At 50.4% G+C, this 24263-nt stretch overlaps 10 protein-coding genes across 10 annotated transcripts; 3 read left to right on the top strand and 7 right to left on the bottom strand.

The window, feature by feature from the left end:
* Positions 1 to 422: 422 nt before the first annotated feature.
* On the bottom strand, positions 423 to 1574 carry N7468_005590 (putative mitochondrial carrier protein (Rim2); the record flags this gene model as incomplete). The annotated part of the gene is made up of 3 exons (XM_058474887.1): positions 423 to 632; positions 704 to 1403; positions 1459 to 1574. 3 exons carry the CDS (start codon positions 1572 to 1574, stop codon positions 423 to 425), a joined length of 1026 nt encoding a protein of 341 aa, XP_058330627.1.
* Positions 1575 to 2191: 617 nt separating this feature from the next.
* On the bottom strand, positions 2192 to 2953 carry N7468_005589 (uncharacterized protein; the record flags this gene model as incomplete). The annotated part of the gene is made up of 3 exons (XM_058474886.1): positions 2192 to 2520; positions 2573 to 2643; positions 2697 to 2953. 3 exons carry the CDS (start codon positions 2951 to 2953, stop codon positions 2192 to 2194), a joined length of 657 nt encoding a protein of 218 aa, XP_058330626.1.
* A 2636-nt stretch (positions 2954 to 5589) lies between these two features.
* N7468_005588 (DUF3431 domain-containing protein) lies at positions 5590 to 6823 on the top strand (the record flags this gene model as incomplete). Its single annotated transcript, XM_058474885.1, has 3 exons — positions 5590 to 6286; positions 6334 to 6717; positions 6774 to 6823. 3 exons carry the CDS (start codon positions 5590 to 5592, stop codon positions 6821 to 6823), a joined length of 1131 nt encoding a protein of 376 aa, XP_058330625.1.
* Positions 6824 to 7616: 793 nt separating this feature from the next.
* N7468_005587 (uncharacterized protein) lies at positions 7617 to 9647 on the top strand (the record flags this gene model as incomplete). The annotated part of the gene is made up of 2 exons (XM_058474884.1): positions 7617 to 9049; positions 9116 to 9647. The coding sequence occupies 2 exons, from the start codon at positions 7617 to 7619 to the stop codon at positions 9645 to 9647; spliced, it is 1965 nt and encodes a 654-aa protein (XP_058330624.1).
* Positions 9648 to 10103: 456 nt separating this feature from the next.
* N7468_005586 (Tim17/Tim22/Tim23/Pmp24 family protein) lies at positions 10104 to 11145 on the bottom strand (the record flags this gene model as incomplete). The annotated part of the gene is made up of 6 exons (XM_058474883.1): positions 10104 to 10161; positions 10255 to 10478; positions 10542 to 10755; positions 10843 to 10869; positions 10949 to 11064; positions 11131 to 11145. The coding sequence occupies 6 exons, from the start codon at positions 11143 to 11145 to the stop codon at positions 10104 to 10106; spliced, it is 654 nt and encodes a 217-aa protein (XP_058330623.1).
* Positions 11146 to 11668: 523 nt separating this feature from the next.
* On the bottom strand, positions 11669 to 12743 carry N7468_005585 (rRNA-binding ribosome biosynthesis protein RPF2; the record flags this gene model as incomplete). Its single annotated transcript, XM_058474882.1, has 2 exons — positions 11669 to 12674; positions 12730 to 12743. 2 exons carry the CDS (start codon positions 12741 to 12743, stop codon positions 11669 to 11671), a joined length of 1020 nt encoding a protein of 339 aa, XP_058330622.1.
* Positions 12744 to 12993: 250 nt separating this feature from the next.
* Positions 12994 to 16262, bottom strand: N7468_005584 (valine--tRNA ligase; the record flags this gene model as incomplete). The annotated part of the gene is made up of 4 exons (XM_058474881.1): positions 12994 to 14000; positions 14063 to 15816; positions 15865 to 16120; positions 16202 to 16262. Coding segments are annotated over 4 exons (3078 nt in total), but the record flags the coding sequence as incomplete, so codon positions are not given.
* A 1764-nt stretch (positions 16263 to 18026) lies between these two features.
* Positions 18027 to 19254, bottom strand: N7468_005583 (casein kinase II subunit alpha/alpha'; the record flags this gene model as incomplete). Its single annotated transcript, XM_058474880.1, has 4 exons — positions 18027 to 18113; positions 18175 to 18594; positions 18650 to 19023; positions 19194 to 19254. 4 exons carry the CDS (start codon positions 19252 to 19254, stop codon positions 18027 to 18029), a joined length of 942 nt encoding a protein of 313 aa, XP_058330620.1.
* Positions 19255 to 19684: 430 nt separating this feature from the next.
* Positions 19685 to 20680, top strand: N7468_005582 (ribonuclease P subunit p30 family protein; the record flags this gene model as incomplete). The annotated part of the gene is made up of 2 exons (XM_058474879.1): positions 19685 to 19760; positions 19833 to 20680. The coding sequence occupies 2 exons, from the start codon at positions 19685 to 19687 to the stop codon at positions 20678 to 20680; spliced, it is 924 nt and encodes a 307-aa protein (XP_058330619.1).
* Positions 20681 to 21141: 461 nt separating this feature from the next.
* Positions 21142 to 24240, bottom strand: N7468_005581 (mismatch repair ATPase MSH1; the record flags this gene model as incomplete). Its single annotated transcript, XM_058474878.1, has 4 exons — positions 21142 to 21390; positions 21468 to 22843; positions 22902 to 23823; positions 23878 to 24240. 4 exons carry the CDS (start codon positions 24238 to 24240, stop codon positions 21142 to 21144), a joined length of 2910 nt encoding a protein of 969 aa, XP_058330618.1.
* Between the last annotated feature and the right edge of the window lie 23 nt (positions 24241 to 24263).

The raw sequence follows: 24263 nt of genomic DNA, 5'->3' as shown, positions 1-24263 counted from the left end.
TTTGTCTCTCTTGTGTGGATAGGATATTCGACATTTCAGTCATCTAGATTGTTCGACCGAGTAACTAGATCATATGGAATAATCTTTTCCGTTAAGGCGCCGATTTTCATTGAAGGAACAATTGAAGAAAATAGACATAATCACTAATACTAGTACTCAGCTTGAGTAATAGTACCAATAAATACTAAACTGGGCTGAACTTATGTACTGGATGTCAAGAATAATTAACTAGCGAAGCTTATAATATAATATAGTACAGGTCCCAAGGGGAGATTTCTATCTTGACAAGCCCGATCAAGCCACCAACTCCCGTAAGTACATGCAGTTTTTATAGCAGCGCCCCGTTTTAGAAGTCAAACAAGGGATGATAATATACAGCGCAGAGCATCAGGTCATACGAATCGACGTTCTAATCTCATGCTTCACGACGCACCCGAAACCCGTAGGACAAACTCGTAAACTCCCAGTGTGATGATGGCCGACGGGATCGAACGTGCCATGTGCGGCATCAATCCTCCATAAAGACCAGCCATTCCTTCCTCCTTCGCAATCAGCTTGAAGCATTGCAATAAGCCGGTGTACTTGGGGCGGCCATTTTCCATCGGCGCTTGACGCAATCTCGTTCGAATAACCTAGAAAAGGGGGAGAGAGCAACTCATTAATACAAGGGGAACCGAGTCTCGCAGACCTAAGAATGACATACCTCATGCGGATATGCGATGAGAGCCGCAGCAAATTTGGCCGAGCCCGCCGCACCTGTCGTACTAATCCAGCTCGTAATCTCCTTTTGGGTAGCCGTATCCTTGCCATCCGGCGATCCGAGAGAATTCGCCAGAATGGTCTTCAGTCGCTCGTACAAGACCAGATGGAGCGCTGTCTCGGCGGAGCCGAGGTAGCTAGCACTAAGACCCCTGTACAGGCCTCTGATGCCTTCCTGGCGCAGGACCTGCTGCACACAGTCGAGGCTGTTGCGGTAGCGGCGGGTTCCGGTTGTGGACTGGGCACGGTCAAGCTGTAGCCGGGTCTTCACGAGCCAGATGGGGTTAGTTGCTGTGGCGGTTGCGAAGCCACCAATGATGGCTGCTTGAGCGTGGACGATGGTCGAGTCGTCGGGGAGGCTGAGGACGTGGGCGCCGAGACGCTTGCAGTTGCCGTAGACGTAAAATTTGATTGCGGAGGCGGGGACTACGCCTGCGAGGCTGGGGCCGAGGCCGCGGAAGAATGTCCGCCAGCCTTCGGCTTTGTAGATATTGCCAATTATTCGCAGGGTCTTGTGGTTTGTGTTTGATGGGATGGCGGTTGAGGACGAAGATCGGGAGCTGGATTGGTAGAAGTCGGATTGAAGGCGCGTTCTTAGAACATCAAGTGGTGAGGTTACAATCGCAGTGGCAAAGCCACCAATTCTGTGCCAGGTGTCAGGAATCGAATCAAGAAATATTGATGATCAGTTTCACTCACGCGCCAGCTAATAGATGTACTAGAGGATCGACGGCCTTTTTAGGGGGCGCATGAGAGACCCTCGACGGGACGCTCTGTTGGACATGTTCGCTGTGCATCTTATGACCTTGCTGCATGACTTCGGGACATTATTGGGCGTTAATGTAGATTGAGGATAAGGAGAGTCACGTCCAATAATTTTCAACGCGCCCAAAATCGGGGCCCCCGGGCGGTCACGTTGGATAAGTAATCAGTGCAGCCTGGGTGATCAGGCACAGAGTGGGTCTGTCTCCTCGAGACGGTTGGACGTTCCAGAAAAGACAATTTACCCTGGTGTTTCCTGTAAGCATGAACAGTCTCAACGGCCCCAAGGTTAGAGGCTCGGCGGAAATACTGTCAACCATTATCTCCGCCGAGTTTGAATCTCGACTTATCCTTCAACTTGAAAGGGACATGCAAGTTTTCATGATATATTCCAACCTCACAGCTTGACTGTGACATGACGGTTGGCACTCTCAAAGGGAGAACTGACATCAACTTCAAGTTGGAAACATGATTGAAGAAATAAAGAAGAACTAAATTAATAATAGGTATCCAGATAACACCAATCTCCACAACTGCCATTGACTCCATTGCAGACTTGACTAAGACCCAGAATATTTCCCACCTCATTTTCCTACCAAACCTTGCTCCTATGCCGACCTGTGAACATCCAATTCACGAAATGTCAAATGGTCACAAAGACTGACCCCATTTACTTCGATTCGCCCTCAGTATATTTGCTGTATCGATGAATCTCGATACCTTGTGTTCCGTCCTCGGTAACATGAGACATTAAGCTCGGCTTCTTCAAGTTGGCGCTCCACTGTGACCCGCTCGTGGGAGACGTGACGGTCGTGCTGGTGGTATTCGTAGTGTTGGAGTTCAGAAGAGTCTTTCCAGATTGTTGACCGGACGACCGGAGCTGAGACCAGAATCCCCTTTGGCTGAAACGGAACAAAGGTCTGAAGTTCGGAAGACAGGCACCAACAATAGCCACGGCACCTTCAAGGCAAGTCCACATGGCAACAGGGGCTTGCTGGTCTGCAGGATGTAAGGGGCTTGCACGACCGAGTCGGAGGGCGGAAATACTTACAAGTGATGTCGGGCCCGGAATGCGTGAGTCCAATCATAACCCAGAGTCTCACGATATCGAAGACCAACGTTCTGCGAGGAAAAAGTTAGTAGAGTCTAGGGGGAATTCATAAATTGACACTCACAAGCCCCCGACCAAGAACACTGCCGAGAGAAGAAATTTCTGAGACCTAGCCACGGGAAGCTGTATGACCACCTTAACTGGCATGAGAAGGATGATCAGATCGGACAAGATATTGGGGATTTGCATCCCATAGTAAAATGTTGCTGAGTCAATGCAGTAACCCTGGATCGAGGGATCCCAGAATTTGTTGACTGGGATGCAGTTCAGAGTGCCGGTCACAAAAATGGCAACGGCCCAGAGAATAACGAATGATGCCATTGCGTTGACTGCTAAGACAATGTGTTTTGCAGCAAATAAGCGCTTGTAGAGTGCCAAGATTGATAATTTGACGAAGGCAACGCAGCCAGTATACACGAAGGTATTGGACCAATTGATCTATCTGAATCAGCTGGGAGTATTTTCAAGGAACTCAAATATATCTACCTTCATGTAGACCTCGAGATTTTTCGGTGGTATCATATCTATATGTGACCCTAGCCCGTTGTATAATACTAAGGCTTTCTATCAGTGCCTTCCACAATTTCGGGTATTAACAAGCCACTCACGGATCGAGACCCCAATCGAGCATCCATATTTGAAAAGCTACACAGAAATACAGTAAGCTTCCGTTGAAGGTCCACGGGACGAGCTCTCAACCAGGTTTCTGGTCCGTACCAAAGCAACCAAAATCAGGTAGTCATCCAAGTACAATCTGCTCCCGTTGAGCTTTCTCGCCAGGACACGCAGAAATACAGCAATAGTCGGCAGCGCAAATGAAAACACGAGGGACAGTTTGACAGATCGCTGCAGGGCCTCATTAGGATGGTGGAAATCCCCCCGGAGCCCACGATCCATCCCGAGACGCTAGATCGGAAAGCATGGCTGGCTGGCAAAAAAAGAGGCTGCTGAGAAAACGGTTGCGACGAAACGCGGGGAAAGTTTGATGATTTGGAATTATGGGGCTACCGTAACATAGATATAGAGAGCTCAGGCATCTGTGCGTGTTATTTGAGTCTATGTATCCCAATATGGATCTGTCATATCGTACATTCAATGAGTCTTGCTTCTAGGGTGATAGGGCTGAAGTGAGCCAATCATACCTTCTGCTAAGCATGGGATGAAGGGTCCAGCCCATCAAGGATGGTGGTTAGACGCCAATAAAATAGCCAAAAAGACCGATAGTGTCCGTTTGTAGATGCAGGGGCGTATGATCCATATCCTTGATTCACCGTGCGGGCCATGAGCTCGGGCCTGGGACGTTGCGTACTGGCCTCTTCGGCGAAGCACAGGAGCAAGAACACAGAAGTAAAGCACAATGAAATTGAGAAAAGAAAAAACACACAAAGTGCCTTATTTTGTAATAGGCAGATGCCACCAGCTCCGCCATTGTTTGAGCAACACGTCCAAGGATCTCGAGTGCTATACTGAGTCCTAACTTCTGTTCCCAGGTAGTACCAGTATATATCGAGCGGTAGCTTTGCTCTTAGGATGCTATAGCTGGTGCCGAGAGTCCATGAAAGGGAACTTCATAAATAATCAAGTGCAAAAGTCAAAAGCGCAAGTATCATTCGGTCCAATACGTAAGGGACCTGTGGTAACTAGGTATAGTGCGGGGTATTCTGGCCTATAAGTTAACTTGATGCATCATATGCGCCCCCAGTCCGTTGCCTGGACGCCTTCGAGTGCTGGTATAGCAGCCAAGAGCAGAATAGTAACATGGGTTCTCAGTCTAATAGAGGAACTCGAGCTCGCGGGTCCAAGGAGAGAGTGCGAAGACCTGGAATGGGGGTCATGGAAGACCCCGAGGGCTCAGCTACCCTAGGAAGGAAAGAACAATCTTTGACCTAATTCATTTACTGAAGAACATGACGGATCTCATGAACTCAATCAAGAAAGGAAAAGTTACACTGTAGGGTATTTGGGAGCGACCTTAGGGCTCTGGCGCTCTTGGGTGGTTCGATCCTCTGTACAGGCCATATACATGTTGACGCTGTACTCATCCAGCCCCATCACTGCACAGCATATGCTGTGCAGTGTACAACATGAAGAACGGGAGACAGGAAAGAAGGGCCTTTCTAGGCGCGTGATGAGCCTGCGTACAGTGGCCGTGTAAGAGCCTCCGGGCCATTGTGTCGGAATGAAGAGATAGAACGCCCCGAGGAGTGTATCGTCGAACGTTTTCCAGGCATAACCACACATGGCGATGCGCAAGCTCGATCAGATCAACTGAGCCCTCCACGCGATCTCAACTCACGTAGGGCCTACAATTCCAGAGTATCATGACATGTCAATGATGCTCTAGCGTAGAGGATCTACAGGGGCCCAGCGAGAAGGAAGTGGCGGACCTTGCCTATCTTTACTTTTTATGGCGGAAGACCCACCCGATGGATCGCAAGGGCAACGGAATTCAGGGCCGCAAAGTACATGCATGACCGTCGATGAGAGTATTCTAGGATGCAAGATCCTCTTCAGAATAAGACTATAAGCAGAAACGTTCTTGTCGAATCCCATTAGACTGGCGCCATCAAGGCAAGTTGATGTGGAATCACGTTGTCGTCATCTGTGGACTACTCTTGCTCCGCCCTGCCGCGTTTCAGCCGTTTATTCGCCATGGAGTTCCGCGATGGCCGTGGATCTGCTCCAGGCCTGAGTCGGGTGGGCTACTTCTAGACCCTTTTTGCCTGGACCCTTTTGCCCCCATCCACGCATTCCAGTTCATTGAATTCGATACCTCCTCCCTGCAACCACATGGTGCTGCGATGGTGGCCCTGAATCTTGCGTATGTGCGTCCCTTGGTCTGTCGATCTGCGGAGACTAAGGGTCTTCCCCCGGTGCAACAGTGCATCTGATGAAACTAACGAGTCTCTCGTGCGACAGTCCAGTTCCCCGCGTATTATCGAAATTCCCGGCCTTCCATGATTCTCTCGCGGCGAGCGGTGCTCTTCGTCGGCCTCGCTTTCATCTCCCTTCTCCTCATCACAGCCCGCCAATTGTCACAGTCATGGTCTGGAGATATTCGCCAAGTCGTCGGCCTAGGCGAATTCACCTACTCGCTGGGTGCTAACCGATCCCATTCGTTCAACGTCACAGGCCACGGTAGCAAAACCCTCTACGCGCCGCAGCCTAATTTCACCCCGGGGATCCCTAAGCCCCCTGGCGAAAAATATACCAAGACTCTGGTCATCCCGCGCACGAGCCAAGAGGATGTGAGCTGGATCGCGGACGAGCTCCCAGACTGGGATACTGCTATCTACGTCGCCGATGATTCATCGGCACCACTCCACCCTCCCAAGAACAAAGGCCACGAAGTGATGATCTACCTGACCTATGTGATCGATTTCTACGACCAACTTCCCGACGTGGCCGTGTTCATGCACTCTCATCAGAATGCGTGGCACAATGACGAGCTCTTCGACGGCGATGCAGCGGAGATCCTCCGACGGCTGAGCATGCCCCGCGTCGTGCGAGAAGGATACATGAACACTCGTTGCCAAATGGGCCCCGGGTGTCCCGATTGGATGCACCCCGGGGCCGTGGTCCAAGACGAGGCGAAGCAAGAGGAAGTGATGTTCGCCCGCGCGTGGGGTGAACTGTTCCCGACGAGCCGGTCCCGTCGGTCCTGGCCCAGCCGTGCTGTGCCCAATTCGCTCTGTCGCGAGATCGCATCCGCACGATCCCACGATCACGCTTTATCTTCTATCGTGACTGGCTTCTCCATACTGACTTGAGCGATTATATCGCGGGGCGCATTTGGGAGTATCTGTGGCAATATGTGTTCACAGGTGAGCCTGTTGTCTGTGTTCCAGAGAATGTCTGTCTTTGTGATGGATACGGCGTCTGCTTTGGCGGACCGGAAGAGTTCCAGCAATATAAGGACCTGGTGGATGAACGAAACTATCTCCAGCAGGAACTATCGGATTGGGCGTTCTTGGCCGAGGATATCCAGGAAGCCGAGGATAACCACCAATTGGACGAGACCATGGACCTCAAAATTCCGCCGCCGGCTCGCCAGGGGAGAAGACAGACAATGTACAGCAAAAAGTGTACGAGGTTAACAAGCTGCTCGAGGCAGCTAAGAAGCGCGGTAATGACCCCAAAGCGCGTGCCCTTGAAGCCAATCGCCCATGGAAAGAGGGCGATGGCTTCTAAGATATACAGAAATTGGGTGAAGCATTTCCGAATTGCCATTTATTCCATGATATACATGAAGATTCTCTCAATCTTGCCAGACGTGGCTGATCTGGGGTTCTTTTCGATTTACCAATTATCATTGGCAGTTTTTCCTTATCATGCTGTCTCCCGCAGATGGTCAATTATGTTGTTAGACGGCAACTTATGTACAACAGGCTTCTTTTTTCCTGCGCCATTTGAGCGATATATTCAGACTTTTCATTTCTTAATTTATCAAAGCAATTTCCAGGATCACACAATCAAATACTCCAGCTAGAACTTGACAGAATGTTGACTCTTAATTGCGGCAGCAACCTTCCAGCTTGGAAGAGGCCGCAAATGGAAAGATGACTAAGCAGAAAGGTTTGCATCCGCCCCCAAGGCGCCAGTTTGCTTCTCAGTCAAACTCGTCAAACACCGTGGTCGCGATCACTATATTCGATCAGAGTGCGCAAACTCGCTTTTGCGCGCTGCTTCTCGAACACCCCTCTGGGGTGTGTTGTTCCTGGCCAAGTCCTCTAGTTCTCTCAGCGATCCTTCCCATACGATCGGGACCCTTCGCGCTCGCGCCCGCGTCCTGGCAACCGCCGACTCCTTGACTTCCTGATAAAGCTGCTCGTCCTTGTTCCACGCCAAGATAAGCTTCTAATTGAACATAAACAGCCAGCCCAGAAGTCTGCTGTGGTCTGGGCTCTGGGTGTTCCCCAGAATTTGCAAATCACCCCTAAAAAAGCGGTTCTTCGAAAAGCTACACAACTTAGTTCATTCCACCATGTCTTCTAATCCAACCGACGATAAGAAATTCCCGGCCCCCTCGAGTTCGAACGCCCATATGGATCCCAATAGCAGCTATACGCCGAATGATAGCCAACTAGCCGGCCTCGTGGAAGCTGCCACTGCTGCTGCAGGTCATGACATCCAGCAATGGACTGCGGCATCTGCACTTTCCGCCGCAAGTAACCAGCAATTGGATGGATATGGCACAGATATGCATCTTGGCGACGACGGGTTTGGCGACGCAAACTTCCATACCCCCATCGGCAATACCCGAGGCACAAGAAGTCAGAATAACCCTCAGAACTCCGGGCTCACGCGAACTGGAACGAAGAAGCGGAAGAGAAATGATGATAATCTCGACCCTGCTTTAGCTGGGGCCGGCATATCGGGATCGCAACAGCATGGGACGCAATACTCCCAACAAGGGCCCCATGGGTACGGCGGAGATAACATGGACATTCGTCCTGCACCACCTCAATCGCTGCCCGAGGCTCCTGCCGGTGTTCATAGTGCCGCTGCCTTATTCCGGGAGCCTTCTCTTAACAAGAAGCACACTCGGCCGCCGATGTCGAAACTTTTTGCCTCCTTGGAACTCTCGCCTGAGAACTTCCTACATCTTCAAGCTGCAGCCAAAGCATACATGTTGGATGATCAACACCCCGAACGACGAGACTGTGTCGGTCAACGTGGTAAGGGCGATACTGAAATGGTGAAGTTACGTCTTTGGAATTGTGTTCGCAATTTTCTCGAAAATGAGGGTAATGGGGAGCGATTCTTCGGAGAAAATGTCGTGAACGAAAACATGGGCCCGCGAACTTACATCTGGCCTCGGGACCAGCAAAAAATCATCTCATTGGTGATTCCTCTTCTTCGGAGGATGGTCACAAATGAGCGACAACGCCAATACGCCATCGTAACGCGCAAAGGTGGTGGGGATGAGCGTCGCCGAACCCAGAGCAACGAAGCTTTCCCGCAGTTACCACAGTTTGAGTCCGATCAATCCACTCAAATGAATCCTCACGATATTCGTTCGCATGATATGGCCCAGTCTATGCCACCTCCGCCACCGCCTTTGCCTCCGCATAATGGATCTATTGACCCAAATCAGCCAATGGATCTGGGCTTCGCAGACCTTCTAAGTGGTTTCAATGTGGACTGGAGCGAGATCTCTAAAACTTATGATACATTTAATCGTGACTTCGAACTCGACAATCTGTGGTCTCTCTCTGGACTCCAACAACCCGATTGGCGTGGCCTCGTGGCGGCAGTCGATCACCACTACCAAGCCGTCCACAACGGGGACTACACTGAGTGTTCCACCCCTTGCGAGAACTCTTACATCAATCGCATCGTCCAGTCAGAAGCTACATCAAATCTCCCTTGGCGGATTGGGGGAGGAGGGATAAATTCCTCAGCGCGTGACGATTTGTAAGTGCGATCATCGCTCGTGAGGTTGATTTTTCTCCCTAGGAAACCTGCTAATTCTACGAACAGTGCGCGGAGTATTACTCGCGACGTCTCTCGAATCGTTCGTGAAAATGCCACCAGCCGAAGAGACAACCAGTCCAGTAATAACGAACAAGCCGAAATTCATCACCACCACCATCACTATCACCACCACCAGCCGGTCATAGGCTCTCTTTCAAGCGCTCCTTCCATCAATACTGGCGCTTCTCCATCGACCCCCGGCACCGACAACCAAACCTATCTTCACCTCAACATTCTCCAGAAAGGAAAACGCATCCTTCCACGTATGGATATCCCAGCTGGCCAATACCCAAACATCGATCTTGTTAAACAAGCTATTCTCCGCCGCTATGCCGGCCAAATCCCCAACACAGACAAGACTGATTCGTTGGATCAGACTCGATACTGGACCATACAAGTCTGGTTGCCAGAAGGCCTTACCCATATTGGCAATAGCAAAGACTGGGCCGTTGCTCTCTTGACCGCAGACACAGTGGAATGGATGGATGGGGTGGTCAAAGTTCTGGTAGACATTGAAGGGGGCAACATCCCCCAGTAGTCATGTTTGCTATCTTTTTGATTTCTCACTTCATGACCCTTCGAAAACACCCCCGGCGCCCCCCGCCGTTGCCGGGAATTTATGTACGATTAGTCTCGTCCTCACGCCTCCCGAGTCTTATACTCGTCTGTTTTACGCTTCGTGGATCCGTTCATACCCTCTTGTGTTATGCTTGTTTTGCTGTTAATCAGATCACCAAATACGGGTCTTTCTTCACTGACAACCTGGTAGGGAGTCTATGTGCTTCTCATAATGCAAAAGGTCTTCATGTATTGTAGACAAATGTTCACCAAAGCCCTTGAGACTCGGAACAGGGAACCAAGGGACTCCATCCTATACGCCGTAGGATATCCAAAACCAGCTGGACAATAATAATAATGATAACAATGACCGACATCAAAGATAAAGGGCATCCACCTGCCAGACTAGCCCCCAACAGTCCAGCTTCGCTGGGCTCTATTTGTTGTGAAAGAACAAATTTCGCAACGAATCCCAGTGGTCCGAATCCGCGTAACTATAAAAGGTAACATCATTAGTACGAATAAACTTGACACTTATGCCCAATACGCGAAGCATAAGGACGCATAGACAAGGGCGCAGAACGTACATGTAGACCATGCTACTCCGCAAGCTGGAAACCAGAGTTTCTGGGTACCACCGGAAGATATACATGACGAGAGCCCATGATAAGCTAGCGAAGACAGGCCAGGCATTGGCGTATATCTTTGTCCGCGTCTCGGGAGTGATGAGGGGGGAGAGAGGGTGCATGTTCGGTTGGACGGCGAGATCAGCGAGAGCGAGCATCACACGCGCGAAGATATAGTAGACAATCTGCGAAGAAGTTAGTCAGGACGCCCTGGAACTCCGGAATGAATTTCTGGTAGAGTTCCATACCTGCTTGCTGATGCTCCCTCTCTGTCGGCCAAAGACCGCATATCCGCCCAGCAGCCCCGCAAAAAAGCTGTCGTAGCGACCTTCTTTGCCGCTTTCCGCCACGTTGAGGTTACGGAGTACGATCATAGACGCCTTGTATATGAATGCGAATGTGGCCAAGTTCCGCGCGTGATGGCGCGTGGCGTTGAAAACGAGCTTGATCTTTTCCCGGAATCTATACCGCGATATCCGTTAGGCCGAGGGTGGACAAGAATATGTCGAGGGGGCACAGGAGCCAGGCCCTGGTGTTCGCTATACGTACGTTCCAGACCGGAAAAGAAATATCATTCTAAAAGCAGGATTCAGCCCGTTAGCTCCGTCTCCCGTCTCCATTCGCATTTGCTTGTGATCAAGACTCCGAAACGTACACCAGCGCATGCGGAAACCGCACCTTGGACCCGTAGACCATTCCATTACGGGCGCCCTTGAGCACCGATAGTAGCGGCGCAAGCTCAGGGTTGAGAATGAGCGCATTAAGGCGAGACTGGCGGTAGAAGGGTCATCAGCATCGGCGTAGATATTTGTATGTGCTTTTTGCGGGTGTGCTCACTATCAGCGCATCCATGGCGTCGCGGTGCCTCAGTTGGAGGCTCGACACGGACGGGCTAGGCTGTTGCAAGGCCCTAGCAGGTCGGTGAATAGGGGGAGGGAGAAAGAGTGCACAGCAGGGATCATTCAGCGGAAGAAAGCTGGAGAAAAGCTGGAGAAAAGCTGGAGAAAAATGGAGGGGGGAAAGCGCTCTCGGCTACGTTTGGATGCAAAAAGGGCCGAGGCATGTGGGCTTCATCCGACGTCATCTACCATGAGTAATACATAAGATCTTAGAACGTTCACTTCTTCCTTGATTAGAAGCAGTTCTTAGCGGAGGGTGAATAAATGAAGAATACGAAATAGACTAAATAAAAGAGAATCCGCTATACTTCCACGAAATCTCAGTGAATTTCGTTTCAGTCTTGAATATACTTTTCTATGCCGATACTTCGTAATATCCTGCACGACTCGAACGAGAAGAACGAGAACATAAACCTTTAGCCCGCCCAGGTAAAACGCCATGAAGAGGAAAGAATCAAGATGCAAGGACGTCAGATCTATTCAATACGAGCCCGCTTATGGCCTTCACCCTCATCCTCCGATTGCGACATAACATCAATGTCATCAATATCCATCATATCGTCGTCCTGGTCCTCGTCTTCATCCGATTCCATACCAGCCCGACGCTTCAAACCCTTCATCTTACGGGTCTGCAGACCGGACAGATCCTGCTTGCCCAGATGCACACGACCGACCTTGTCACCGATCGCGTCCATGCTGATATTCTTCTTGGTCTTCATATCCTCGTTCGGTCGCTTAGCCTGCTTCATGGCCTGCTTCATCAAATCCGGAGCAGCGGCGCGTGTGCGCCCGATCTTGAAATCGAACTTGGGTCCAATCGGCTCCAGCTCCACTCGCGGCAGTTTGTGACCACTGCGCTTGGTGATGATTTTGTACCACCGCAGATGCACCACAGGGGAAAGACCCTCACGCGGCTCCTCCGCTCCAATCATAAGAATGTGCTGCAGACCCTCGACGTCAATCCGGTCGGTCTCCTCCCCCTTGAACAAGTCCAGGAAAAAGCTCTTCAGCATAGCGTGGGAGGACGAGGTGGGATCCTCCCATGGGGTACCGGCGAAGAGAATCATGGGCCGTAGCCCAAGACCGACGTGCATGACCAACTCGTTGATAGGTGGGATGGCATTAGGGTCGGGGGCTGGGAGGAGAAGAAGCTCGCACATGTCCAGGAGCTGCGAATTGAAGATCCGGGCAACCGTCACACAGTTGGGGCGCTTCTTGTTGCTGCTTCCGAATACCACCAGAGCGCATTCGTTCTTGTTGGCGAGAAACTCGAGGCTCTCGGTGTTTTCGAACGGGTGGATTTCGTTCTTCTTGTGGAACATCACGGAATGAGGTTTGGTCATCGAGTGGAATGTCTTGAGGACTGTGTTGAGGGGTTGGGGGCATCGTGTTCCGTGCATTAGAAGGGTCTTTTTGGGAGGCTCGATGAGCTGCGGCTCACGAGCCTTGAGGATGCGCGCAGTGCGCGGGTTCTTAGCCTTTCTGTTGAGTCTTGATTAGTATTGTGCCATAAGCCTCTACGATGCGGAATACATACACTTCACGCAACATGGTGGTGGGCGGGGGGGCTCTTTTTGTTGATTGAGATCTCGGAGTAAAAAATGCAGAAAAGTTTTGGGGCAGAAGGCTTGGCGCCCTTATCGATAAGCGCGGTGGTGGATCCACCTCGACTTCTGGAGAACAAGGTTACGCCTGCGAATCTTGCAGTAGAAATCCGGAAATAATGAAGAAAAGAATTGCATTCATGCACTATATTTTATTTGAACTTTGGGTCGTTGTTTAGCCACGACGCTAAAGGAGTTTACTCTAGGCGCAGCTTCTCGAAAGCCTTGATTTGCTCTTCCAAGAGTGCAGCCTCACTCTCCGCATCGCGGAGTCGCTTCTCCTCCTGCTCGCGCACTTCAAGCTTGACCTTCTCCTTCCAGGTAGGAGCACTCATGATAGTTTGGCACTTGCGCACAGTCTCACGGGCACGCTCGAGACTAGCCTTGGCCTTCTCTTCCTGCTCGAGGGCAACCTCCTTAGAAACACGCAGGTAGACAGCGGCCTCAGCACTGACGGTGGCCACAACACAGCCGGCGGGGGCCGCCTTGTTGTCCGGGCCAAGGTGTGAAAGCTCGCCCAGGGTCTTACCACCCAGAGACTTGATACTGTTCAGTTGCTCAGACACGGTCTTTTCGCTGGTAGCATCGTAGGTCTGGATGATGATATCGCCCTTGGTCTTGACATCGTATTGGGCAAGAATCGATCGGATGGTCTTGGATGTGTTGAGAATAAGCTCGTAGGCGGTCGCGGCGGCTGGGTCGTCAAATTCGGCGTTGTACTCGGGGAATTTGGCCTTCATGATCGAGAATGTCTTGTCGTCAGGACGACGGGGCAGACGCTGCCACAGCTCTTCACTAATGAAAGGCATGATAGGGTGAATCATAGTCAAAGCACCCTCTAGCGCAGTGTAGAGAGTTTGCTTGGCCGACTCCTTGGTTTCAGCCGAAGTATCCTCAGCCAGAAGGTACTTGGAGTTTTCGATGAAAACATCACAGAGTTGAGAGTACCAGTACTGGTAGATAGTGCTGGCGGCAGTGGAGAACTCACGGGCCTCAAGAGTCTCATTCACCTCCTTAGCGGCAGCATTGAACTTGTGGAGAATCCATCGCTCGGACAGAGACTCGCGGCCCGTCTTGCTAGGAGTGGGAAGAGGCTTGAAGTCATCACCAAGCTTACCAAGAACGAACTTAGTGGCTTGGTAGATCTTATTACAGAAGCGACGGTATCCGTAAATGACCTGGACATCGAAAGCAATGTCACCACCTACAATTGGCGAAGGTTAGTAAACTGGCCTGAAGGACTGATAGGGGCAAATTTGATCTTACCTCCAGTGGTGTACGAAACGAGGGCGAAGCGGAGAGCATCAGTACCGCACTCGGGGATACCCTTGGGGAAGGCCTTCTTCTGGTACTTGGTGGCGGCAGCGACTTCCTTGTCCGCGAGGTTACCCACAAGTAGCTTGTCGTGAAGCTCTTGAAGAGTAATGGAATCGATCACATCTAATGGATCAATGACATTACCCAGGGATTTCGACATCTTACGACCCTCCGAATCGCGGATCAAAGAGTGGCAGTACACCTCCTTGAAAGGAACCTTTCCGGTCATCTTGAGACCAAACATAATCATGCGAGCAACCCAGAAGAAAAGAATATCCCATCCGGTCTCCAGCACGGATGTGGGGTACAGGTTCTCGTAATCGTGCGTCTTTTTTGGCCAACCCAAAGTAGAGAAGGGCCATAGACCCGATGAGAACCAGGTATCGAGCACATCAGGGTCGCGGATAAGCTCGAATTTCTGTCCAGGGAATTTGGCCTCGGCCTTTTTCCTGGCCTCTTCTTCGTTACGACCAGACACCCACAAGTTGCCGTCGCTGTCGGATCCCTCTTGACCTTCAATCTTGATGAAGTATGTAGGAGTTTGGTGACCCCACCACAGCTGTCGGCTCAGACACCAATCGTTGAGGTTGCTCATCCAACGGAAATAGCTCTTCTCAGCACTTTCGGGCCGAATGATGATATCGCCGTTCTCCACAGCCTTGATGGCGGGTCCAACAAGGGATTCCATGTTCATCCACCATTGGGGCTTAAGAATGGGCTCGATCACGTCGTTTGACTTGCTACAAATGGGGATCTTCATGGGATTGTGCTCCCATTTCACGTACAGGCCCTTTTCTTTTAAAGCGGCAATGACGGCGTACCGAGCGTCGAAACGCTTCATGCCAGCGAAAGGTCCACCGTGCTTGTTGAAGGTACCATCATCGTTCATGACGGAAATAAATTCGAGGTTGTGACGCTTACCACGGTTGAAATCATTGAAATCGTGCGCAGGGGTAATCTTGACAGCACCAGTACCAAACTCAGGGTCCACATCTTCATCAGCAACAATGGGCATCAGGCGGTCCACGAATGGGTGACGGGCATTCTTGCCAATCAGGTGGCTGTACCGCTTATCAGTGGGATGAACAGCAATTCCAGTGTCACCAACCATAGTCTCCGGACGAGTAGTGGCGATCTCGATACGTTCGGTAGTACCGTCGATCTCGTAGGTGAAGTGGGTCAGGACACCAAACTCGACCTTCTTGTCGTACCCAGGCACATCCAAAAGAGTACGGCCTTCAACCTCTTTGTTATCGACCTCAAGGTTGGATAGCGATGTGTTCAACGCAACACACCAGTTCACGAGGCGATTGGCCCGGTAAATGATACCTTCCTCGTGGAGAGATACGAAAGTTTCGGTCACAGCAGCGGACAGATTAGGGTCCATTGTGAAGGCCTCACGCGACCAGTCAAACGAACCGCCCAGTCTTCGGAGAGCATTCTTGATGTTGCTATGGTATTCATGCTTCCAGTCCCAAATCAACTTGGTCAACGCAGGACGTCCGATGTCGTGGCGCGTCTTTCGCTCTTTCTTCCACAGCATTTTCTCGACAACACTCTGCGTTGAGATACCGGCATGATCCATTCCAGGGAGCCAGAGTGTAGTCTTGCCCTTCATACGCTGCCAACGGATCATGGTATCTTGGAGGGCGTTGGTAAGGGCGTGGCCCATGTGGAGGGAACCGGTGACATTGGGAGGCGGGCTGTGGACTATGAGCTTCAGCGCATCAGGTGAAAGGGAGCCAACTTACATTGGGATAACGAAGCTACCCTCAGGCTTCACCTTGCCATCAGGGCCCCATTCAGGCTTGAATAAATCATGCTTCTCCCACCAGTCGAGACGGCCAGCTTCGATCGTCTTCGGGTCGTATGCGTCGACAGCCTTTTCCTTCTCGACCTTGGGGGCCTTCTTTTCAGCCTTGGGGGCAGTAGGCTTACTGCTAGCGGCTTTAGCCTGCTTCTCCGCAAATTTCTTCGCTTTCTCGGCCTTCTTGCGCTCGCGCTCCACTAAAGACAATCAAACAGATCAGCGGGCAATTCTCTAGATTCTTTGACGCGGTTATCAGGCGATCGGTTGGGTCATCATACATTCTTTCTCGGTCTTCACCTTGGGAGCGGCGTTCTCGGTCGAGGCAGCGGGCTGGTCCCCAGCTGTTGAAACATGTTAGAGGAGTTGCCATGCTTGAGTCATTGATCAACACATACTGGGGGGGTTGAGTGGGAGATGCTTGAGCCATCCTTGTCCTCGTAAATGATCGATATTGCGGAGGGATTCTCCAAGGCGCCGATCGCGCCACGAATCGCCGGGTAAGTATCTTGAGGGAGTTGAATGCGACAAGGAGGGGTGGTTGTGGGAAATGCGGGCAGTTAAATTTCGGAACGAATGAGCGGCGGATCGGTGGGGACCGCAGATGCCGGTCTTTTTCCTCGAGATGCAATGAGTCAGTCTTCGGCATTCAGCCTTGCTTGCATCCAATCTTACCTTGGTTGGCTTGTGGCTTTTGCAATTGGCCCTGATCCTTTCGCCATCACTTTTTATCGCGTCGCGAGGCGTCCGCAAGACCTCACGTGATGGCGCTGGGGCCACCCCGGTCTCCTGGAGCAGCTATCAAGATCCAGCATTACATGGCCTTATTCCACGGTGGCAATGAGTTCCAATTCCGTAACGAGAAACAACACGTCTTTTGCCGATATTTACTTCTGGGGCTGAGGCGTAATCCGCAGAAATGAGGACAAGGACCCGTTAAGATCGATGCAAGTCAACGCCCCTGCTACAAAATAATGGGTTCTACTACTCTAAGAGCACGACATACATTTGTTGCTACAGGCTATGCGTGTACACTGACAACTCCTTGTCGGTAGTCAATCTCTAGTACCTGAATAAGCAGAAAAATCATAGTTTACTACAGAATAAATTGGAAACTGCAGATGAATGGATTTGATACTGTTGGCTCAGACTGGACGTGCGCGTTGCTAAAGGATACAGACTTCAAGCGTGCAAATATCCTAGTTAGTGGTCCGTGATGGCTCAAGCATCGATCCTGGGCGAACGCGTGGGCAATGCAGCATTAGATTACTTTGAAAGGACAAAATTATTACCAAATGCTTTTGAAGGCCATCTCCAACTTATGTGGAAGGTCTTTTCAACTCGAGAGCCATGACATTAGTACATGATCCAGCCTGAGAAACTTGAGTCCGAGTCTTATACCAGTAGATTACGGCTTCAAGTTGGATTGTTCTGGCCAGCCTTGGCAGTGCTAATCAAAAAAGCTAGTACGGCAGGTGTCACGCATTTCGTCGCACTGAAGTCTATCTACGGCGTGAAAAATGCAGGGGTACCTAATGATGACAAGTGGTAGGAACTGTATAAGTGCACTGATAGTACTGGTAATAGAACCAGCCCATCAGGCGATATATTGAAGGCAGATCTTGGACGCGTAAAAAGGACTTTGAAAGTGCGGTGTACAATTAGGTAGTAAGGGGGAAAAAATGAGTGACCCTTCGGCTCTAAAATGTGAAGAGATGTTATTGCGCTCACTAATACGCCTGCAAGACCGAGGCTGATGAAGGACTCTGGGGCCAAGGAAATTAGAACTTGAAGTCATGTCTTGTCATCATTAATATCGTCTCCTGGGTCTGTCGCCCATCAAAGCTATTCTCAAATCGGGGCGGGAACGAAGCCGAATACAGAAAGGGACGATGAGCCAGGATTTGCGTCGATCATCCCCATTCGATGGGTTGTAATTGTATACCGCCCATAGCGGAAGTTTCATAGTCAGAGAAGAGATAAGTAGCCCAGAAACCCGGTCGTTCGTCATCGTGGCAACTTGGAGAAAGAGGAGGACAGGTAGAGAACAGAAGAGGTGCAAGAGTAAGTAGAGAAGAGCCATCACTATGAATGATACGGATTGGTTCAGGACTGAGTGGTGTTGTTACGAGCATCGGCGCGAACAGGTTCGAAGTAAGGGTGGGCCATGGCCTCTTGGGCAGTCAAGCGTTCCTAAAAGAAAGAGGCGTTAGACATGAAAGAATGACGAAGACCAATTATCAAGAGCACATACAGCGTGATCGTAGCGCAGCAGCTTGTCAAGGAAATCAATGGCTTCGTCGCTGACAAAGCGCTGGTTCTCGGCAGTGACAAATGAGTGCCACGGCTTTCGAGGGAATCGCGAGAGGATCTCATCGTACTGAGGGTCCAACTCGATATCATATTTGTCCAGGTACTCGAACAGCTCTTCAGTACCAAGAACCTTGGCAATCTTGACAAGCTGGTCCGAGTTGCTGTTACCGTGGAAGAAAGGCTCTTTGCGGAAGATCATTGACGCAAACATAGCGCCCAAAGACCACATGTCAAGGGAGTAGTCATACTCTTGAAAGTCAACCAGGAGCTCGGGACCCTTGAAATAACGAGAAGCTACCCGGACATTGTATTCAGTGCCCTTGTGATAGAATTCAGCAAGACCCCAGTCGATCAAGCGGAGCTATAAAGCCGTTAGAAAATGATAGTTTCTGCATAGCTGAATGTTTCAAACAAACCTTGCGTTTTTCGTGGTCAATCATTACGTTGTGGGGCTTGACATCGCGGTGCATAATTCCCTTGCTATGGCAAAAATCAAGCGCTTTCAAGAGCTCGAAAACGTAGAACCGTACATCGTAATCGGTAAAGCGGGGGTAGAGAGTTCGGAAATCGGTGTTGTTGACGGCCTCAAACACCAGGCTTGGAGTTTTGCTTTGATTATCGCGCACAACGTCAAGCAAAGCGATAACATTAGGGCCACCAGACAGATTCTGCAGAATTTTGATCTCTCGCTTGATCTTCTTCTTCTTGACGGGCTTGAGAACTTTGATAACACATTTCTGATAGTTGACCACGTTGATGCCTTCGAATACCTCAGAGTACTTGCCGCGACCTTTGAATGAATGCAATTAGCAAGATTCCAAGTATATGAACAGCCCTTCCATCCGTACAAAGTCCTCGTTGATGGGGCTGATTTCCAGATAAATTGATCCAATCATATCAAACGTACCTATCTTGCGGACTATTTCGTAGTTTTCGAGGACACCCAAGAGATATTGACACTGTCATAGTCCCAGTACGAGCGGGGCATCTGCTCGTTGACGTCGGCGTAGACACGCGCCATGGTGATCGCAAACGTTGTCCGTGCCCGTCCACAGTGGGAATTAGGCCCAGTGGGGTTAGGACGCGGGGTCGCGGCCGAAAAGACACACGGTCGGGAAGGAAGGGTTTGAGGAGGTAGACAGCCAGCAACAGATCAGGTCGAACGTGGCCGTTCGATCGATCGGTCCTGGTAGCAATAGGGCAATAGAGGGGAGAGATAATATGAGAAGATCTGTTCCGCCTTGCTACAGGCCTGTGGGGAATAGAACACCCAAATGGCGTTAGACCTCCGGCACGGGAGATATTTGCCCCGAGAACACCTGGAGCTTTTCGATATTCTGCCCAAGGCGGTGGGCCGCGCTTTTCTGGATGTTTGACTGTAGGAATTGCTGGCAGTCCTCATTCCTAGCTCCACGGTGCTATTTATTCTGTCCAGTAAGGTACAGGACATTATGTTTTATGACCTGAATGTGCCATATGCCCCTGATGACCCTGGTGTATCCCACACCTTGAATTTCCTTGCTGAATGTAAGTTATTTTGGGCACACGAGATCAACGTGGATCTGCAAAGCCACATGAGGTACTAACCTGACCTCCCAGTGGGTTACACTACCGTTGCCCTGTCTCAAACAGTCAGCGGAAAGCTTCCGCCAAACATCGTGCCTCCAGAAGTACCTCGGAATCCACCCAAATCCCTTCAGCTTCTAACGCGCGTGAACTTAACGCTATCCGACCCCGCCCAAAACCAACGTCTCAATGCTCTTGGTCAGGCATATGATCTGGTCGCCATTCGGCCCACCAATGAGAAGTCCCTCCTCAATGCTTGTACAAACCTTGAATGTGATATCATCTCACTAGATCTCTCCGTCCGGCAGCCATACCATTTCAAATTCAAAATGCTTTCAGCTGCGGTGTCACGGGGGATTCGCATCGAGATATGCTATGGTCCTGGGGTCACCGGGAGCGGCCTTGATGCTAGAAGAAACCTCATTGGAAATGCTATGGCTTTGATCCGAGCCACACGAGGCCGCGGCATTATTGTGTCAAGCGAGGCCCGACGAGCGCTGAGCTTACGAGCCCCGTGGGATGTGATTAACTTGACATGTGTCTGGGGTCTGTCACAAGAGGTCGGGAAGGAGGCGATATGCGAAGAAGCCCGAAAAGTCACAGCTTTAGCTAAATTGAAACGTACAAGCTGGCGTGGCATTGTTGACATCGTTCATGGCGGGGAATCAACCAAATCGGAAAACCTAGCACAGAAACCGCAAACCACAAACAAAAGGGACACGAGATCTGCAGAAGACCACGGCTCCGAGGGCTTGAAGAGAAAGGCATCTACGAGCTCTGAAGTCGTACCAGAAACCCTTGAGAAGCCCATATCGAAGAGGGAGCAAAAACGCCGAGCAAAGAAAGCAAAACTAGAGGCAAATGGCCCTGATGCGAAATGAGAAGATTGGATCTCCAGTGCTCCATACCAAATCAAGGAAAGATTGCCGTTCTACATGCATCTTTATACGTCAGAGGGTCGGGCCGACTTAGGACTTGACCTTTCTCTCAGAATGTCTGTCCACCCCATGCCCAGCATGCTGGTATCCTTTCCCAGACACCCACGATGCATCTCAGAGTCAGGTCCATGCGTGTGCGCAGTCCACTGTCCTGCTTGGATTTGCATTTTCTATAATGCCCTCACACCCAGCCTTCTGGACTTCGCTCGAAAAGCATATTGAAGTTGTCAAGCCGTTGGGCCTCGGAGATGACAGCCAAATATAGTATTTGGCAACTATGTGAACGTAGATGCCAGCTGAAAGGCATATTTTATTGTACTTTACAAAATTAGGGAAACTCATCACAAAGCATAAATACAAACAAGTCAGATATCTGCAGAATTCCGGTAATAAACTACATAGAATTAGCACTTCTCATGCTTGAGCTCTTGGCGGATCTTTTCGGCAAGCTCAAGCGTCTCTCGGGGAAGCCCCGCTAGCTGAGCAACTTTGAGAGCATGCGATTCACGGTTGACACCCTTCCGAAGTCGGTGGACGAAAGAAAACCCGCCTTGGGCTGTCTCCTTGATATCTGTACAATAACATTCAAGGTGATCAAAGCTTTGGGTCATATCTGCGAGCCGGTGGAAATGAGTGGCAAAGAGTGTCCGGGCCTGATTATGGTAATGCAAGTGGTGTAGACAAGCGAGGCTGACTGCAGTGCCGTCTTCTGGCGTCGTCCCCGGCCTACTTCATCCATGATCACAAATGACCGCCCGGTAGCTTGCTTCAGTATTGCAGCAGTCTCAAGCATTTCCACCATGAAAGTCGATTGGTCGCGGAAGAGGTCATCAGCTGCGCCAATACGGCTGAATATCTGGTCTACTACGCCAATCTCAGCATAGGCCGCAGGGACGTATGAGCCGACTTGAGCAAGGATCGTGATCAAAGCGTTCTGGCGCAAGAACGTGCTTTTCCCAGCCATATTCGGACCTGTGATCAACCAAATGCGTTCCTGACCACCGAGATGACAATCATTGCTCACGAAAGATCGGCCCTGTTCCTCGAGTCCAAGTTTAACAGTGGGATGTCTCCCACCTACGATATTATGGGAAGTTCCGTTATTGAGAATAGGGCGAACCAGCTGTTGCTCCTGTGCTAGTGTCGCAAATGAACAGGCAACGTCCAATTCATCCATAACTGCGGCATTACGCCGGATTTTGACGAGGTTCATGATGACTTCTTTCCGTAACCGTTCAAAGATAGCCTGTTCCTCTTGGCGAATTCGAACTTTGACACGATCAATTCTGTTGCCCAGCTCTGTCCATGCGGGAAGGTAAAAGGATCGTGTGGATTTTGTTGATGAGACATTGCGGGTAACACCCAGGTCTTCCAGTGATTTCTGTGATATCTTAGCACCTTTCACATGGCAAATATGACCAAGTCCCGGTGTCCACTTCAAAGTTAGAGCAGTGGATCCCGCAGAGCCAACGTGGTCACGGAGTTTTTGTGTCAAGGCTGATTTTTCATCTATCAGGTGCTCCAGTTCTGAATGGAGAGAACTCAAGCCATCGCTTGCATCCCGTCGCATGATCCAAGTTTCAAGGGCCTCGGACTCAGATGCGGCCACTTTATCATTATTCCGAGTTCTTACACTCTTTGGCAGTGACTCCAGCTCACTTGAGGTGCCTTCATTGATAGCGACTTTTTGTGCCAGATTCGCAGCTTCGGCAGCCGTACTATCCTCGATCCGCTGCCGCTGGAGAAGGCCTTCCTCGTCAATAGCTGCGGTAATCTTATGAGCTAAAGCAGTGGGGCCTTCGAGATATAGCCGTGAGATCATGCGTGTAAGGCTCTCTTTTGTGGCTGAATTGGTATCCGATGACAAGCGCCGGCCATGGTCAAGAAGGACTTGCTTGATACACTGAGAAGCTTCAATGGCCCGGGACAGGCAGATAAGATCGTCTGGGTCTCCTTTACCCATGGCAAATTTCTGAACTAGCCGCTGGGAGTCATAACTCCGCTTCAAATTTTGAATGACACTATCACGAAGATCTTCATTTTCAACGAAGACTGAGACAAGATCCAATCGATCATTGATCACAGGAAGCGCTGATGACGGCGAGGCTAGATGGAAATTAGTTACGAAAAATAAACTTAATCTCGATTGCAACGTGCAGCGTACTCAACCTGTCTCGAAGAAGTCGTGCGCCACTTTTGGTGGAAGTCCTGCGGACTGCGTGAAGCAGACTTCCTTTGCCAAATCCATCTCGGGAAGTTTCGATGATTTCTAGTCCCCTCAGACTGTTGCGGTCGATGCTCATTGACTCATCTAAATGTCTTCGGCGGGGAGGCTGTAATTTGAGGTTGGAACCCTGTAATTGCACCCGAATATACTGCAACAGGCTGTATCCCGCTGTTACTTCCTCGGGAGTGAATTCTGCGTGAGTCTCATCTGAGATAGGCGCTTCGAGCATTGAGTCCCATTCTGACATTGGTTTGACTGTCTCTGGGTATTGGAAGAAAGTGACTAGTCGGTGCTCGTGTCCCACAAGCTGCTGTAATTCCTGCCCAATTACATCCCGTACCTCCTGGTCCACAAGAATTTCGCGGGCCCCAATCCTGGCAATGGCAGATGGCAACATTTGAGCAGTTGTAATTTGAGTGTAGAAGTCTCCAGTAGACAAGTCAAGCCAGGCCAAGCCTGCACGTTGAGGGACAGAGGCCAGAACGTGTTGCGATGACTGGACACCAACTTGTTGCTTCGATTGAGCTTGCATTGTAGCGCAATCTAGGTAAATAGCTAACAGGAAGTTGTTCTCCGATGGGTCAATGAACTTCTCATCAATCAAAGTTCCCGGGGTAACAACCCTGGCCACCTTGCGATCAAACATGAGGCCCGCAGAGCGTGCTTTGTCTTCAGACTCATGAGCGAATTCCTCACTAATCGCCACATGTTTGTTCAAGTCTTGGACAAGTATTTTGAGAAATCTATCCAACTGGAAGAATGGGAATCCCGCCATGGGAACTGGACCTGCACTTGTCTTTTTAGACGCGAGTTTGAGGCTGAGCAACGGCGCAAGCTCCTCGGCCTGTTCAAAATAAAGCTACAAAATTAATTAGCTATTGAGCCGGCACTATCATTAAAGGTATTTCCCTACTTCATAAAAACCCCCCACTCTTGTCAAGATAACGCAGTTGCTGAATTTCTGCATGTTGTTTCGGTGTCCTTGGACGACCGTTGGATATTGAGGGGCATCATCAGTTCTATCTTCATAAGGATCCAACCTCAGCACTCCCTGTGGGAGATCTTTCAATTTGACAGTAGTCTGCGTTTTAGCGCCCCTTCGTAATTGGAGCTGCGGTGTTGCGGAAGAGACGCGGACGCGACGGGGACGCGCATGATGGCATATAGTGCGATGAATCTGACAATGATATGAGGGACCAGGAGTGGTTCGCCCAATATACCGTAGTTTTGGTATCGCGAGGGCAAGCCTGGTCAGAGGAGGACCATCAAGGCGCATATTGTGTTGTCAGCGGCGTTCTC

This window comes from Penicillium chermesinum (assembly GCF_028974085.1).
Source record: "Penicillium chermesinum strain IBT 19713 chromosome Unknown utg000004l:1.0-3345178.0:1.0-3348027.0, whole genome shotgun sequence".
NCBI classification, from domain to species: domain Eukaryota; kingdom Fungi; phylum Ascomycota; class Eurotiomycetes; order Eurotiales; family Aspergillaceae; genus Penicillium; species Penicillium chermesinum.
Note: the sequence above shows the minus strand (reverse complement) of the source record. Positions and strands in the feature narration are given on the sequence as shown.